General features: G+C 45.6%; 2 protein-coding genes across 6 annotated transcripts in view; one reads left to right on the forward strand and one right to left on the reverse strand.

Moving 5' to 3' along the window:
• Nucleotides 1-3,851, reverse strand: part of LOC148524023 (spermine oxidase-like) — a 60,337-nt gene extending 56,486 nt beyond the window's left edge. For 3 of the 5 annotated variants that reach the window (XM_088472295.1, XM_088472294.1, XM_088472291.1), the window contains exon 1: nucleotides 2,770-2,812. The gene's annotated coding sequence lies outside the window, so the exon portion shown is untranslated. Of the gene's footprint in view, nucleotides 1-2,769; nucleotides 2,813-3,679 lie in introns of those variants that run through there. The other 2 variants (XM_088472293.1, XM_088472292.1) reach the window with 2 other exon arrangements.
• A 5,251-nt stretch (nucleotides 3,852-9,102) lies between these two features.
• Nucleotides 9,103-18,127, forward strand: part of CHPF (chondroitin polymerizing factor) — a 34,556-nt gene continuing 25,531 nt past the window's right edge. Inside the window, exon 1 of the mRNA XM_088472296.1 lies at nucleotides 9,103-10,498. Within this exon, the coding sequence (XP_088328422.1) occupies nucleotides 10,206-10,498 (293 nt within the window). The 5' untranslated portion in view covers nucleotides 9,103-10,205. The remainder of the gene's footprint in view (nucleotides 10,499-18,127) is intronic.

Here is an 18,127-nt window from a genome sequence, read left to right on the forward strand (position 1 = left end):
GTTCATGTTAACCAGGCATTATTATAGTAAAAAGCTGCTGCTTTATGGTTCCATATATTTCACTTCACCACTGATTACACATTATTGCTCTAGGTTAATATTTGATATTTTGTCCATACATCAGCACTTCTTACTGTAATCAGATAATAAGACATTTCCCATGAAGCACACAATAAATGGTATCAGTTTAATATTTTTATTGCTTGTACACGTCATTATGTGCCATTTCATAGTGTGATAGTGCGTTATTGTGAGAGGCATCGGAATTCCGGCGCCAGCAATATCAGCACCGGCATCAAAGGCCACTGGGATACTGACTGGGGGCCTGATTCAGCTTCAGACAGAATACTATTCCGTTTGTGCTGATATGGTAATGCAGCAGGAGGCATCACGCCTCTCGCTGCATTACGTATCCGAGCTGCGTTGTCCAACGCAGCATTGGACACTTTGTGGGGCATCGGCCGGCTAAGGTGACCTATGGGGTCATGCAGCCGGCTGCCGAAATTGAGATGGAGAAGCCAGGAAATCTCCGTCAGCCAACGGTGATCCTGGCTTTTTCCCTCCACCGCAACGGCAGCGACACGCCTCCGTTTTGGGAAACGGAGGTCATCGCCGCCCCCTCCCCGCCCACAAACGGAAGTAGACTGTTAATCACTGCCAGTCTGCTGCCAGTCTGCGAGCGTGTTACCAGGACCCATTCTGCACACTCGCAGAATGGATCCTGCGCCTGTGCAGATTTACGACCATGGGGAATCTGAATCAGGCCCTGTATCCCCTGTAAAATGATTGAGGTTGGCGCATATGCTATTTAAACAAATCATAATAAGTTATTAGAGTTGCACCAGGCTTAGGCAACCTCTGTCTCTCCAGAAGTGGATTAACTACAGGGTGTTTCACTATTGGCCCCAAAGTTTTTCTTATAACTTATAAAGTAATTGAAGTAATTAGTGAAAATTGACACAGAAGTACCTTGTTCTATGAGAAACATGAGGAAGTCATAGCAAGTGTTGAAAGAGTTCGCCATTAGCATCCAGGCCAGCATTCACGCATGTGTAAAGTGAAGACCAGCTGTTCACCACCCTAGTTAGCAGCACAGCCCAAAATTCAAATAGGGGAACCACACCAACTGCCAGTGAGAATGTCAGTGAGGATGGCAGGTGGTGTGGTTCCCCTATTTGAATTTTGGACTGTGCTGCAGCCCCACCTCTGCAGCCGCCACTGCTAGTCAGTAGGTATTCCTGCTTCTGACAGTGGTGTTGTGTACTGAGGCGTCCATATTCATTGTGTCTGCGTGTTACGCGCCGATAAGATCCTTTATTGACTTTTTCGGCAATGACGTCATTTTCGCCTGTTTTGCCTTTACCCCGTATTCAATTTGAAAGACTTTCCGCTTAGGCGGAAAGTCAATGCAATGTAGTAGGCGAAAAAGTTTCGCCTATCAATAGTAGGCGGAAAAAAGTGCAGAATTGGGGTTTTAGGGTGCAACATTGCAGGTACCCCCCTACAGCCTTCAGACAGTCCCCCAAAGGTAGACTGTGTCAAAAAATTTTTTAAAAACACTTAAGGACACCCCAAAAAATGACTTTGAAAAAGGGGGCAAAAAAAAAAGTTGGGGTACAAAGTTAAAAACTAGCAAACTTGACTCTGGGGGGGTCCCCAAGTATGCCCCAAGTGTTTTTTTGATTGCAGGTGCTTGCGGAAGGTGGATTTTTCACGATTTTTTCAACTTCACTTTAGAAACTATTAAATATGCTGACCCCCATTTTCAAGTACCCCAAATTTGCTGGGATAACTTATTTTCTGGAAAAAATACTCCTGTATACTATTCTGCATCACATATAGAAAAACGCTATTTAGCAGCTATTGAGCCCGTTTAAAAACTCCCAATACTTTCAGCAAGCCAAATCGGGGGGTACCATAGGGAACCCCCATGTCAGAGCATCTTTTGGGGGGTGTCAGGCTGATTTTCCCAAATCTGACAGGACTTTCCACCTGTTCAAGTTTCGCCGTGGTCCCGTTTTCGCGTACTTTCAAACTGAATACGGGGTAAAGCGGGCACGCGCGCGATACTTTTCCGCCTGCAAAACAGGCGAAGTAGGCGAAAAGTCCGGGCCGCGAAAAAGTATCGCTGCTTGGCTCATATTAAATACGGCACTTAGTTTTCCTGTATGTCTGGACAATAAATGTGCATCATTCAGCTGTGTCCCAGTTCATATCAGCACGTAACACACACACACACACACACACACACGAGATGGGGCGGTGTCAAATTTCACTAAATGATGTCAATTACTTTAAAGGTTGTAAGAAATACTTTGGGGCCAATAACGAGTGAAACACTCTGTACAAGTCCCAACGTGATTTTTGGCATAGCTATATATAGCTTATTAGTTTATTACCAGTTATGTTTATGACCTATAGCTCTGAACAACAGGTTTGCTAATTAAATCCACTTCCAACTAATAGGACCACTTCGCCTAAATCAGGTTAATATTTAAAACATAACAGGTTTTAATTGCAATTGAAACCTAATAAGTATATAAATACTTAGTTTAGATTCTCTAATTAAACGAACTAAAATGCATTACATTACTTTTCTAAAACAGCCAGTCTGACGTCTCATACTCATGTACATGTATTACTGGGCTGTCTTGCAAAAAGCCAAATCTAACACACTTGTTGTTACATATTTATATATAACATTACATTACATATTTATATATAACATTACATTACATATTTATATATAACATATTAACAAACCGTCACCTGCTCTGTAACTCTCCGGCGTTATAGCGCTCAGAGCATGTCGGGAAATGTAGTTTTAACATTTTACAAGTAGTATCTGCAACTGTTGCTGACGTCATATTGTAGTCTCCGCTAGGAGTTATGGGACTTGTAGTTTTTGTGCCAATAAAAAACGACATAAAGATAGTGGGAGGAGCTGAACTGAAGTGTATGGAAGAGAAGACCAACGAGGAGATAACGAGTAGTACATGTACAGTAGATGGAGTCATAGGCCAGCGCACATTACAGAAATAGATGGAAATGTATTTCTTCAAACATCCAACAGGGAGGAGATCCTGGACATTTGCAGCATGTGTAATGGAGCCGTCTATGGGCATCTGTAACTTGCAGATTATTTCAGTAAACAGTAATGTGAACATTCGCACGTAAAGGGGTTATCATCTGAGTTAACTGTGTTTAAAATAAGCCTGACAACATTGCAGTAAATCTATTTAAAAACCCAGCAGGGAGCTTTTCAGTACAAACAAACAAATAGTATCTTAGCTGATAATAACATAGAACAAAAGAGGAGTATCGTTGTTCTGTCATCTCCCCCCTTCCCCTACTCTCTTGTTTATTGCTCTTGATTTGCTTAGATACCTTTTTTATTGTATTAGTATTCCTTTTGTTTGCAACACTATGTGCTAATCTACTGTAACTAGTCAGGTATTTTAGTTGTGCTTTATGCCTCCCACCCCCCTTCCTCCTATTTTCCGTTCTGTTTCCCATCCCCTCACTTTAGAAAACTTTTCAATGAACAGTTATTTACGAAAAAAGAAGAAACAAAATAACAAAAGGTTCAGATTTTACTGAGCTAGAGGGAGGGGGGCAGGGGGCTAATGTTAAACACCTTAAGGATCTGCATTGATTTATTTAATACTTCAACTCTCACATTAGCAGAGCCATGGGGTCCCATCTGTGGCAGCCCCCTCAGTTTCCAGGACACACACCTTCTGGTCGTTTGTGTATAGCTGGACGGACGCCCTGGCTCCAGCATACATATGGAATCAGCGCTGGGGCCAGCAATGTGCTGCAGGCTGCTGTCTGTCTCTCGTCTGGTCACGTAGCCAGTGGCACCACATAGGGATGAAGAAAATGACTCCCAGGTCGCAGTATTTCACGTGCATCATGTATCCTTATACAGAGACAATGGCTTTACGTGATGAGAGGACAGATCATTAGCATTATCAACATATTCAGATGGCATGTCCAGTGTGTGCTGTCGGTCTTCTTTTATCTCCTTTATTTGCTAGGAGAGTTATTATTACCCCTGTGTATCACACAGGAGGCTGAGTGTTTACTGACCTCAAAGACGACACCACTAATCCAATTAGCTCATATATTGTTTTCCAGAGCAGTCACACAATTCCTGATTTTAATTTCTTAATAAAATAATCCCATTGCTATTTAAATTAGTAAACATGTCACATCCCAAACTGCTTCTTTAGAGACACTTGTATTAACAATAGTTTTGGAATGATGTCAACAATGTCCAATGTCAATGGAAGAGAATAAAATACAGCGCAGGTAAAACTGCTAGAAATGAGCACACAGGGACCCCACCTCTCACTGTCTCAGGACCCCACCTCTCACTGTCTCAGGCAATACTGAGTCACATTTACATGATGGACTTTGCATTTGATCAATTGCATTATCATAATGGAATTCACATAGTTGTAGTTACATACAGGTAGAGGTACGTATCTGCATATTTGTCATGTATCAGCTGGTGATTTATGGTTAAAGGGCTTAAACATAAATAATAAATACCTTAGTAATGTATCCAAATGATAGTACAGGAACAGTTATCTCTAGGGTCACCAAAGATACGCTGATAAAAGGTAAAGGTGCGTACACAGTACTCATGATGATGTGCTCATGATAGAGAAGGTGGGGGACAGAAAGTGCGCTCGCCCTGTGTGTGCAGTTGTAGTTGGGGAGTCTAGGATTGTATATGTGGTTGCTGGTGTGTTGGGTGTGATTGTGAGTCGTATGAATGAGAGAGACGGACACAATAGTGGAGGGTAAATGTTTTATTGGAAGTCACAATGCTTCTCCTGTGTGGTCCCGGGCACAAGATGGATATGGTGGTGGGAGTGAAAGAGAGAGACTGGGGAGATGGGTCGACCCATTCAGGGGGCTCCTTGCCGCGCGGTTCAATTGACCCCTGCTGCACCTATGGTGGACAGTCTTAAGAAGTCTAGGATGGGGGGGGGGGAGGGAGAGAGAGCAAGGGTACCAAGCAGGTGTGGTGGGTGGGTGTATATACCTGGCGGCGTCCCGCGTGTGTATCAGAGTCTCGGAGTCTGTTACCGGTAGGTTCGGCCTTATGTTGGTGAGGCCATGGGGGTGTAACGTTGCTGCAGGTGAGTGGAGCTGCTGCGGTAGTGGAGATGGGTTACTGCTGATCAGGGAGATCTGAGTGGTGCTAGTTGCTTGTAGATGCAGCTGCGTATGTCTGCTGCTGGGGCTTCTGTTGCTGTTGCCGGGTCACTGAGGCGGGGTGCGGGTGCCCCTGTGGGAGCCGGAGGTGCGGTTTTGGCCTCCCCTGTGCAAGGGGGTGGGCTGCCCGGGACGGGCTAAGTGAGTAGCACTCCTGAGGTGTTACATGGGAGATTCAGGATGGAGTATAGGTGCTTGTACCAGCAAGTGCGGGGGCAGCGAAGATGGGACGGCTGCTGCCACCGGGGTCCCCGTTGGGATGAGGGGCATCGGTGGGAGCAAGCCGTGGATTGGGAGTGTGGGGGTAAGTGGGTTTACCAACGCGTTTTGGCAGGGGTTCTGCCTTCTTCAAGGAGGTAAGGAGAGTGGTGTTGCAAGCATGGGTTTAAATAGTATACTTCCGGGTGTGGTGGTGATCATGTGATGTGGGCGGCCAATGGTGGTCGGGGAGATGGGGGGTGGGTGTGTGTAGGGATTGGTTGCAGAGGTGGCTGTGTCATGGGGCTAGGGAAGGTGAGGATGTGTCCGTTCACATGTGATATGAGTCCCGTGGATTGATTGTGTCATTGTTAGGGGTTCGGGAGGGGCTGCGGCTACACAGGTTAAAGATGATCCTGTGTTGGTAGTGCTATGCGTGCAGGGGGGCAGGAGCCGTGTCATGTGACTGCGCTGATCGTGCGGCAGTCACGTGGTGCGGGTGGCCAATGGGAAAACGGGCTGCATGGGTGTGTTCTGGGGGATCCTGTGTGATCGGGTGAAGGAGGCGAGGATTGCGGGTGACATCGTGGCTCCTTTCTGGTTGGGTGGCGGTTGGCATGGCAACCGTGCGGGGATGTTGGTGCAGATGTGAACGGGGGGGGGGGTTAATGGAGGGCTGGGGGGCGGGGATGTGAGTCGCCCCTCGCGGTAAAGTGTGCGGACGTGGAGAGGAGTCGTCGGTGGTCATCTGGTGATGTTGTGATCATGTGCATGGGGGAAGGGTGGGTGTTGTGAGTATTGCTGTCATTAAATGTATGTGGAAACTGGTTGGTATGTGCTGCGGTGGTTTGAGGGTGTTTGTTAGACAGGGGGTAGTGGTGGGGAGCTGATAAGGGTGTGTATCACTCGCATGTGGCGAGGGAGGGGGTTGTTGCGGTGTGCAGTGCGGGACCTAGATTTTTTAGTATGGTGCATAGGCTGGGAAGGACCGCTGGGTGTTTCATGCTATACATGTGGACTGGATATGGGAGGTAGGATGCATAGTGTGGGGGGGGCATCTGGTGGGGTAAGGGGACTAGTGTGTTGATGGTGTGTTCGGAGGGTCTAGGGGAGGCGGTGGACTACAAGGTCCTGGAGGGGGCGGGGGGGTTGGCGGGGTGGATGAGGATAGGAAGAACCGCTGAGTAGTCTGTGCTGTGCTTGCGGGCTGGATATGGGAGGTGGGATGTGGAGTATGGGGGGTGTGTGTGTCTTTGGGGGAGCTGGTGAGGTGATAGTGTGTTGGGAGGGTCCGTAGCTGGGTGACGGGTAGGGGAGCCTATAGGTGTGGTGGGGGTGAGTGGTGTGAAGCTCCGTGTAGGCTGGGATGCTGGGTTTGTAAGGAGGCAGGGGTATGTGGTGTTTGTCTGCGTGCGGGTAGCGTTAAGTGGGCTTATTTGGTGATGACTGATTTTACTTCATTGTCGATGTTGAGTCCTTTGGGTGTCAGTGTTCTGAGTGTGAGGATCCACCGGAGTTCCTCTTTGTTGAGGATTTTGATGTGGTCGCCGCCCCTCCAGTGTCTCGTGACGTGTTTGATGCCTGTGAAACGGATGCCTAGGGTGTTGCTCTGGTGGTGTTCTTGGAAGTGTATGGGAATGCTGTGGTTGTCTGTTTTTTTGGTTATGTTTCTGAGGTGTTCCGTGATCCTGGTTTTGAGTGGTCTTGTGGTTCTTCCTATGTACTGTTGGTTGCAGGGGCATTGTATCAGATAGATAACGTTGGGAGTGTTGCATGTGATGTGTTCCTTTATTTTATATGTCTCTCCTGTTTGTGATGAGGTGAATGACATGGTGGGATTAGTACTGCGATACTTTAGGGTGGTGCAGTTCGTGCAGGTTCCGCAGTGGAAGAAACCTGCTGTTTGGTGTTGTCGATGGTGCTCTGTGTTTGTTGCGGGGGTGGGATGTGATTACGTACCAGTTTATTGTGTATATTGGTGCCTTTTTTTAGATGACTTTGGGTCTGGTGGGTAGGATGTCCGCGAGTTGTTCGTCTTGTAGTAGCAGGTGCCAGTGTTTGTTGAAAATGAGTTTTATGCTGTCTTTGCGTGGGTATTGTATTGTGTGATGAATGGGATGCTGTTGTGTCTTGTCCTATCTGTGCGAGGGTGAGTTCTAACTTGTCCGGTTTGTAAGCTTTGTCAATGAATTGTTTTTTGAGGGTTGTCTTGTTCCTTGTAGTCTGTGAGTCTCATGCAATTGCGTCTGATCCGTTTGAATTGTCATGCATTAGCACGAGTGATTTCCCTTGAATTCTCCCCGGAACTCCAGGGGATACTTGGATAAAAGGAAAAGGTGCGTACACACTAGACGATGTGCTCACGATGTAATATCGTAAGCGATTTCCATTCAATTCTCCCTGGCACTCCAGGACACGATATCGTGCTTAAAAGTGTCCAATCATGGCCGTAACTGGGGTAGTGCGACCTGTGCCATTGCACAGGGCACCGCAGGGCAGGGGGCGCTGTTTGGGCCTGTCACTTTTCCTGTTTATTATCATTCTCACTTGTAGCTTCCTCTTCTTTTATCCCCAGCATCTCCTGGCCTCCCCTATCTCTTCCCTGGCCTTTCCCCATGAGGCCATGGCCCTTTTTCAGGTGCACCACAGTATCTTATGCCCCTATTTAAAAAATGGGGGGGCGCCAATGATCTCTCTGGCGCGGGGCACCAAAAAGTCTAGTTATAGCTCTGTGTCCAATGATCTATCATGCGTCCTTATCGATTACAATGCATTGTGTACGAGATCGGCAGATCTTGCCTGCTGTAGGCAAGATCTAAAGATGCGATGTACGACTCGCGGGTACGCGCATCGTGATCGGGAGTGGCCACTCACAATTTGGACATATTTTACACGATTTGTCGTTCCGATGCGTCAAAATCGGGTGAATCATGTAAAATATCATCTAGTGTGTGCGCACCTTAAAGGTATGCGATTTGCACCTTGTGCCCCGAACTGCGACATATCGGGCGGTCCACCCGCACGGGGCGATTGGGTAGACGACCACCCGATATCCGATATGCCAGCACTCCCCTCCACCCACAAAGCGCTCCATGGGATCGTACATCGCATCCCCAGATCAAGTGAACATGCAGTAAGATCTGGGGGCCAGATGTACGACCTCATGGGACCGCGCACTGGCCGATATCATGCCCACACTGTACGCTATAACAGCGATATCGGACCAATCCGTTGGATCAGCTGCTATATCGCACTGTGTATGGGCACCTTTAGACAGCACTGCAGCCACATACATAACGACAGAACAATCCATTTGCTTCCTCCATTTAAACCTGAGACATTTCAAAAAGTGGCCATAGTCTGCTTTTCCGTTTTATTTTGCAGCTGCATTCTTTTATTGGGAGTAACCCATGAGATTGGAAAAGACCAGGAAAAGGCATAATATTAGCTGAGTGGGTCAGGCAGGGAGCCATGCACTAATCATTCAGTTTATCCAGTATTCATCGTGCAGAGTAAATAACTATTATTGCTAAGTATAAACGACTAGCTGTGCTGACCACGCCCCCTTCACGCAACCAATCACATGCCGGCATCCAGGGACGCCACTCTTACTACCTTTGCGTTCTAGGCCTCGAAATGAGCTATGGGGGGCGTGACGTAAGGCTAGAGGCAGTGACGTAGCCTGGAAGGGGCGGGACGGCGAGGTGACACGTCAGGCGGTTGCTGGGAGCTGTTATTAGAGGAGGAGGAGGAAGAGGAGTGAATGGAACACGGAGACCGGTGTCTGAGACGTGCGGAGATAGCGGAGGGTGTTCCTGACTTACACTGTGCGACCGGGGGAAGCTGAAGGACGAACGGGAGAGAAGGCGCTGACCAGTGCCACTGACCCACATCCCTACCTTCACCTGCTTCATCCCAATCATTCACTACTACATACCTGTACTCCTCTGCTACTACACCTCTGCTCTTCTCTATTACTACATCCTTATCCTCTTCTGCTACTACTGCTTCCCTATCCTCCACCTCTACAGTCCTGATATTCTTTGCTATACACAGCTACTATATCACTATACACCACTACATCTCTGATATTTTCTGCTACAAGATCCTTATCTTCCTCCACTACATCCATACTATCCTTTGCTACTACATCCTTAACATCCCCTGCTGGTGCTACTATACTCCTATTTACCCTTAAGTCCTTACTATCACCATTCACCACATTTCTATCTTTTTACTGCATCTTTCTTTCTGCTACTAAATCCCAATACCTCTCTGCTACTGCAACACCCCTATCCTCTACCACTACATCCCTACTATCCTCTGCTATAGCATCACCAAACCTCTCTGCTACTGCAACACCCCTATCCTCCACCACAACATCCCTACTATCCTCTGCTATAGCATCCCAAAACCTCTCTGCTACTGCAACACCCCTATCCTCCATCACTGCATTCCTACTATCCTCTGCTACAGCATCCCAATACTTCTCTGCTACTGCAAAACCCCTATCCTCCACCACTACATTACTACTATCCTCTGCTACAGCATCCCAATACTTCTCTGCTACTGCTGTTTCCCAATTGTCTCTGCTGTTACTAAATCCCTATCCCTAGAGTCTGTTCTCCTGCTTTACATCCTAATACCTATCTTTTACTCTTCACTTGCTGGTTGCCCAGACTGGTGATGACCTCGACTCAGTGACTGTTTAAGTGAAGCTTGCAAACCTGTGGTTCGGTGCTCTTGATGCTGGTTGGTGACTCCTGGTCTAGGTGGAAATGAGACTGTCCATGGTGCTGTCCTTGCTGCGGCCTGTGGGCCCTGTGGTGGTCGGTATATCTCTGGGCTTCACACTCAGCCTGATCAGTGTAACCTGGGTGGAGGAGCCCTGTGGAAGTGGGGCAAGACTACCTGGGGGTCAAGGGGTTCTCGCTGACTCTGGGGATGATTTAAGTGTTGTGAGGAAACCCAATTCAGTAGCTGCTGCTATTCACACCAATGAGAACTTTGAGCCCAAGATCATCCCCTACAACCCGCCTGACCCCCAGAAAGTGCAGAAGAAACCTGTCCGGTAAGTATGACACTCTTCCCCCACCCCCATAATGTGACTGATCTGCCCTGAAGCATTGCGGCAATACTTTGAGGTAGAACAAGGACATCATTAAATTCTTCCATGTCTGTGAGGCTTTGTAACTTTCTGTGTTGGGAAAGTAAAACTGCCTGTTATAACACTAAAAGTGATTGCATGGGGATGACTAACTTTGTCCCATGGTATTAGTCTCTGAGAACAGACCTGGCTGTGTGTTGGGACATAAGCCAGCCCTTTTATCTTATTACAGTGTCCCCTCCAAGTTTATGGTTTTCTGTAATCACATAATAATTATATCTAATTAAGTCTTGGTATGTCTGTATGGAAAATAAGGGTTCATGTCTAATACAGACCTGCCCATGTGCACACAATAGATTATGGTCTCCTCACACTTTATTCCTCTTAATATCTTAACTATACCATTTAATCATGGGAAATATTTAATATAAATTCTATGTATACTATAATATATATTCCATACAAGTGGCAGAACTATTGAGGGGGTGTAAAAAAATTGGTAAATAAATAACTGTGGTATGACTTAACCAATTAGCAATGTAACTTTAACCTGCTTTATTATTATTATTATTATTATTATTATTATTATCATTTAGTTATGAAACCACAAGGAGACCTCCAGTACCTTTAGAAGGTACATAGACCGAAACCGTAGAGAAGAACATTTAAGGACATGGATTATAAACTTTGCTGCATCAGTAGTCCTAATATCCAAGGGAAAGATGCCATTGTATGCATTGGGCAGAAAATTATGGTATAAATGAGGGAAGGCATAGCACATGAGGGAAGAGTGCCCTGCTTGTGAGAGCTTAAAGGGCCTATCCATTAGTAGATAAATTGAACGGGGCAGCACAGACGGCGTAATGGTTAGTGTTACTGCCTCACAGCACTGAGGTCGTGAGTTCGATTTCCACCATGGCCCTACCTGTGTGGAGTTTGTATATTCTCCCTGTGCTTGCGTGGGTTTCCTCCGGGTGCTCCGGTTTCCTCCCACACTCCAAAAATATACTGGTAGGTTAATTGGCTCCCAACATAAATTAACCCTAGTGTGTAGATTGTAAGCTCTACTGGGGCAGGGACTGATGTGAATGGCCAAATATTCTCTGTAAAGCGCTGCGGAATATGTTTGCGCTATATAAATAACTGGTAATAATAATCTGCTAATGGATAGGCCCTGAACGATGACAGATGCGCACTCCCGCGGCCGATAAATTTTATCTTTCGTCTCCAACATGTTGGTCAATTATCGCATAGTTTATATGCGGTAAACGACGAACGATATTAACAGCAGCTACAAAGCACTGGAGAGAAAAATATCCACTCCCTGAATGATGTCATGCAGTATCGTTCATCGTTCGTCTTTTGCAAAAATCTGTCATGTACGTGACCGATATCTTTCAGCACAGCCACCTGAATTTTCAGTAGATATCTTTTGTCTTTCATCATTCAGAAAAACATCTGCTAATGGATACATTACAATCTGGGCCTGATGCAGAGATGTACGTTCATCCGTGGATGAACGTACATCTCCGATGTTTCCGGTTCTGCACAGACCTTCCCCTCCCGCCCTCCCCCATGCTGCGTCGTTTGGGAGGGGGAAGCGGGGGTCGTGACTGGGCAACGTTTCCAGAAACGGGGGCATGTAACCCTTGTTTTCCGGGATGGATGAGGCCAGGGTCTGCGTGGACGGATGCAAATTCCTGGCCTCTGAAGTGGGCAGCACCCACAGGGCCGACGCTAGCTTTCTTAGCGCCCAGCGTCGTCCTGTGCTTCTGCCCCTTCTCTGCACTCTGAGTGTATACCAATAACGCCAGCAGGTGTGGGCGGGTTTTTCCAGAGCCGGATGGTGGTCAGTGCAATAATCTTCAGGCAGGGCTGTGCCCTTCAGGTTATGGCGCTCTGGGTGACTGCCATGCTAGCCCGTGCCTTGTGCCACTGAGCATGCAGTCACGCTGTGGGAAGCTTTAGCTCCCATAGCCTGACTAAAAGAGCAACCATCGCGATCATGGGTTTCGATGGTGCTCGCAAATGCAGCAAGGAGCTATCGAACACCTTCTGCATTTGCATTCAGATGGACGGAAGTGCACAGCCACTTGTCTGCGGCTCTGCAATTCCGTCGGTCTCTGAATCAGGCCCTCTATGTGCATTGATTACAGCTAGCAACTTTCATTAAAAAAAAAAAAATAGCCATCTGATTAAAATGTTACTGCTGGTGGAGGCTGTATAAATCGGTACTCGGCTTGCTCTTTTATCATATAGTGGTCTATAGCCTCAATTGTCTGGTCCTGGTTAAGAATAAATGCATTAAATTCTGTGTACATGCCTCTGCGGGGTTTTGGTAACTTATGAAAGGGCAGTGTCCCCTCAAGTGCATCAGAGCTCTATCAATGTGATATATTATTAGTCGGCAATCTGAAATAATTTAAATGCAACCTAAATTCTTAGCTGATATCAGGGTGATTGATGAGTTTACTTTTTCTTGTGCAGGAAGAAAGAAAGCTTGTTTGATTTAGTTTATACATACAACAACCCTGGGGTATATGTAATTAGAAAATTAGCATCATTTGGATTCATTATAATCTCTAGTTAACAAAAAACAACCACCTGACTAAATTCTAACATAGTTCATAATGGTTATCCTAATTCCTGAATACTGTATTGTGCTGATATAATGTATCTGTATGAGATCATACGCCAGTGTGCTTATAGTAATCGTCACTGTTGATTACTAATGTGCTTATTGTTAATGTTATATACAATAGTTTTATTTGCGCCTGGATCAAACTTTCAGCCGATCCAAAGAAGTAAAAAAAAAAGGGCAATTCAACTTGGGATAACGACCATTCTATCCTAAAAAACAAACAGACCACTTTTAATAAGTAAACTAGACAGATCCCATGAGCCGATTTAATTTTTTATTTGACTTGGGACAGTTAAGAGCTGGTTTGTATGTGCTGTTTGAACTGTAATTGAATACACTTTTTTCTTTTTTCCCTATGTAATTGTTACTCTGTTATCTGTTTGTAAATGTTTATTGAGCATGGGCAGGGTTTAAGGTGGGTACACACTGAACAGATATATCTGTAGATGACGGTCGTTCATACACACTGAACGACCATCTTCCAGGCAGCAGCAGGTCTGCCCTGGCGCTATTCAATTCAGAGCAGAAATCCGACAGAAGTACAGGCGCGATGCTGTTTTCTGCCCTTAATGCTGGGAAAACGGCATCCTGCCGGGAAGTTTAGTCAGAGAATGCCTGTTCTAGCGACTAAACACCCTGTTTAAGGCTGGAGAATGGGCATTCCCCTACCTAACAGCGTGCAGAATTGAATAGCACCGGGAGCTCACTCCCTGCGCTATTTACTTCGCTATCAATTGAATCGAGCCATTGGTGTCCCCCAATGATGGCACGCTGACACTTGGTGTACCAGGTCCCACAATGGTGACATGCTGACACTTGAAGGGCAGTACAGTGGTGCTTTGATGCTCGCATGTTGGCCCTGTGACCTAACCAATCTACAGGCCCCCATACACGGGGCGATAAAGCAGGTGATCCGACTGATTGGTGCAATTTGCCTGCTATATCATACTGTGTATAGCCCTGATGTCGGGCCGAACGCGTTCCCGAGAGATCGTACATCGCACCCCCTGATCTCTCTGCAGGACTATAAGATCAAGGGATGAGATGTGCGATCCCATAGATTGCTATGCGGGTGAGAGAGGGGGGGTTGGCATATTGGGCGGTCGGCCACCCGATCGCACAGTGTGCGGACCGCCCAATATGTCGGATGACTGATCCCCTGTCACCTCGCACCGTGCTTTCGCACCTTGTATGGGGGCCTCACCACAAGCTGTTCTGTAACTATTACCCTTTGACACCAGTAGTGAGAGTGTCTCTTCCTGTGCCATAACAAAGTCATATAACACATTTCTAAAACCCATGAACAAGTTATTGATCTTGCCGTATTGCGTTTGTCTGCTAAACAATTACCTACTAACTGCATTCGCCACATTGTCAAATAAGCAACAGATAATCGGTGTCAGAAGTTTCTTGTGTAACAGTTGTATTTACCAGAGGACACTGCTCTGCATATTCCTGGTCTGCATGTGTCCCTGCTCACTGTGTGCCATTTGTAGCAGTATTCTGTGTTTTACTGTCCGTCCTGTTGTGCTGTAATATCTTCCTATAGATTTGTCACTCTCCCTTTTTGTGCCTCTGACATATTTATTTGTCCTGCAGGCAGCACACACTTCAGGAAGCCATTTGGGAATGAAACATTTCCTTGTAATGTGCTCTCCTGGGTCCTCTGGTGTTAACTCTTTCACTGCAGGCATATGAGATTGCAAGGAGCTGCTAGTGAGCTTACAGTTGAGCGAAGCATGCCCTTGGTAAATGTTAAGGGACTCTAGTATTTAATAGATATATATTATTTAGTCTACTAATAATAATAATAATAAAAAAAAAATATATATATATATGTGTTTTTTTTTTTATAATTTTTTTTTTTAAAGCACTCACAAAATTGGAGAACACGAGGAACAGAGCACATACGATGACGATGGAGATATTTTGATCATTTTTTTTATTTTTTTTTAATAATAGGCAAACACAGGGGCATTTCTGGTTGCCTGGAAACCTCCCTCCCCAGCCCACTCCATGATCACAATACATATAGTAATATAAAAGAATTTTACTAGGATTCATGTTCTCCGTATCACAAATGAAAAAATTAGCACCACCTGTTAATCTTTTAAACTGTGTCAGCCAGTAATAAATACACCTGTGCACCAACTAGGAGATCTGGAAACTGCACCATGAGGGGTGCAATGCTATAGACAAACAAACAATAGGGTTAATTATGAATACCATATATTAATACACTATCCAGTGCATAAGGAGACCAATGTATAAATATATGTCCAGGGCAGTTCTAGGTTCTTCTGCAGCTCAACCAGACTCCCGTTTTCCTCCCATCATCTGGAATTGAGCACGCACATGTGAAATAAAAATATTTAGCTCAGACAGAATGGCTCTACTGCAACATTTAATGGTTGACTGCTATCACTGGTCCTGTATATGCTGGAATTATGACACACAATACACTTTGTATAATGCTGGTTAAGTGCTAATTTTTTCCTCTTCATGGCCTTGCCACGCTCACTCTAGAATCAAGCATTTAGAACCCCCCCCCCCCCCCTATAGAAATCCTGCGTTTGCCACTGTAAGGGGACCCAATTTGAAGTTGACAGAAGACCAAAGGGAATCTGTATGATTTACTGCCAGACGCATGGCTGGCGGTTCGAATCCCGGCAGCAGTGAAAATCCCGATCGCCCTAAGGTAAGTATCTGCTAACCTATTCTACCCCATAACCCTAAACCTCCCTTAGGGGTGCCTAAAACTAACCCCCCCTTCCCCACTGCCTAAACCTAAGTCCCCCGGGGATGTGCCTAACCCTATCCTCCCACCACCCACCCCGCGGCTATCCACGCCCGGCGTCCCTTCGATCGGGATGCCAGGCGTCGGGCTCCCGACGTATGTCGAATGACAGGTGTCTGGATTTTGACGCCTGTCTTTAGACCCTTGCCAGGAATAGACAGTCAGGTAGCTGGCGGTCGGGATTAGGTCCGGCGGCTTCCCAACTGCATACCGACCAAAGTACTGTGAAAAGCTGAACCCACTGGCAGTTACATTAGTTTAATTAGTGGTTTATGCTAGTAAACAGGTGTTACACTAGAAATCATTGCTTCTAGTCTTGCTGGCGTTAGTGTTCATTCAAGCTTCTGGCCTTTCAGAACGCATCTTGTTTTCTTTGTTGCGCTGCGGAAGCCTAGAATTCCAAACTCTTTTAAAATGTGTGGCAGCAAACACAAGAAGTGCGATTGCATGTCACACGCATTTTTAAACAAACTCTCATACAAAAAAAACATCAGTGGGTATGGAACTAGTGGAAGAACATGGCCATTATAGACTGACTTTACATTTCTTATTAATATACATGAAAATATGAGTAAAGGCCGGTACACATTGGCCATGCTTCATTCGGCAGCATGGCCCTCACTATGTCGCCCATCTGACCTGCATGCAGGTCCGTAGGGTGATGTTGCTGACAACATGCAGGAGCCCGCATCGTCGGCAACATAGCAGGTACACACTAGACAATGTGCCTGGTTTCTCGTCTGATCTGGTCAGATTGGACGAGATATTGTCTAGTGTGTACCTGGTATAAGGGTGCATGTGACGTTGCTCATTTTCTGTGTTTATTTGTTACATGGCTTATATGTGCTTGATCTGCTTTAAAATGCACTGTCTAACCCTCATCCATTCTACATCCTCTTAGAAAACTGGTGAATGTCACAAATTGTACAAACTGCTGCAAGAAGTTTCAAAACGAGACCAATGCATGTAACAATGTGCATTGGTATCTGCTCCCATTTTAATAGAATGAAGTTTATTTTCATATCTCTTTACATGCTACTAACTGTCTTTTACTAGTTTTAGTGGGTATCAGGCCAAAGGGCGATAATCCATGGACGAGTCTGTCAGCAGTGGTGATAGAGAGTTGTAAAATGAATAGGGCCAACACATGACTGCTGTTAAGATTTAGATAGACAATAGGAAAGAAAAGGGGTAAATTAGAAGGACCTGTAGTTTTACCAAATTCTATTGTGTCTCTATTGCGCGGGGCCTATTATGTTTATTATGTTTCTCTATTGCGAGGGGCCTCCCTACCATGGCCTTGCCTGTGCACCAGGAGAGATTTCTGCAGCAGAAAATGAAGATGTTTCTCATTAGTTTTAATTGCCTCCTGTTTGTAATTTCCTCTATGTACAGTAGGGGCCAGTCCACCAGTTCATCAATCTTTGAGCAGGATGGCCATTCGCATATACTGTAATATTATATTACCTGAGAGCACAGACACGTTCTTATGCAACTGAGGTGATGGGCTGAAGGTTTTCAGCTATTTGGTATATTGCATTCTATTCTTATCCAGGTGTTGTCTATATGGGTGGGGTGGGGGGTTTGATTTATTGACAAATTCCACTACAGTTCTGTCACATGTAAGACTTTCTGTCCCCTTTGTGTCACTTCTTTAGTGATGTCAATAATAATCCAGAGGTTCCCAAACTTTCTTGAATAAAGGCTCCTTGGAGAATCAGCATTTTATTCACGGCACCCCTAGGCCAAAATGTCTTATTGAGAAATTTGCAAAAATGATTAAATTAAGTAAATTGGGTCAGTTATGTGGTGCTGGACAGGGCTGTGATTGTTCGTCCACATATTTTATGATGGGCAAAACCAGTGCCAGTGGCTGCCAATTACATTCTACATTAATAATTTGATTGGATTCTGGACCGCCAACCCGAGGCATCCCTGGGTGCCACGGCACACAGTTTGGGACCATTGCAATAGTCCCTAGTGTATTGGTAGTTTGCGTACTTAATCATTTGGAGATCACAAATTGACTGGCTCCATTTTGTATGGGCAGCGGTACACTATGTAGTGGTACAGTACTTTTTTTTTTAATTTTATTTTTTTTTGTTATGGTTGCTATTGTTTTTTCTATGGTTACTAGACACCTATTTGTGATGGC

Source organism: Taudactylus pleione, unplaced genomic scaffold (assembly GCF_031769625.1).
Source record: "Taudactylus pleione unplaced genomic scaffold, aTauple2 ptg000122l, whole genome shotgun sequence".
Lineage (NCBI taxonomy): Eukaryota > Metazoa > Chordata > Amphibia > Anura > Myobatrachidae > Taudactylus > Taudactylus pleione.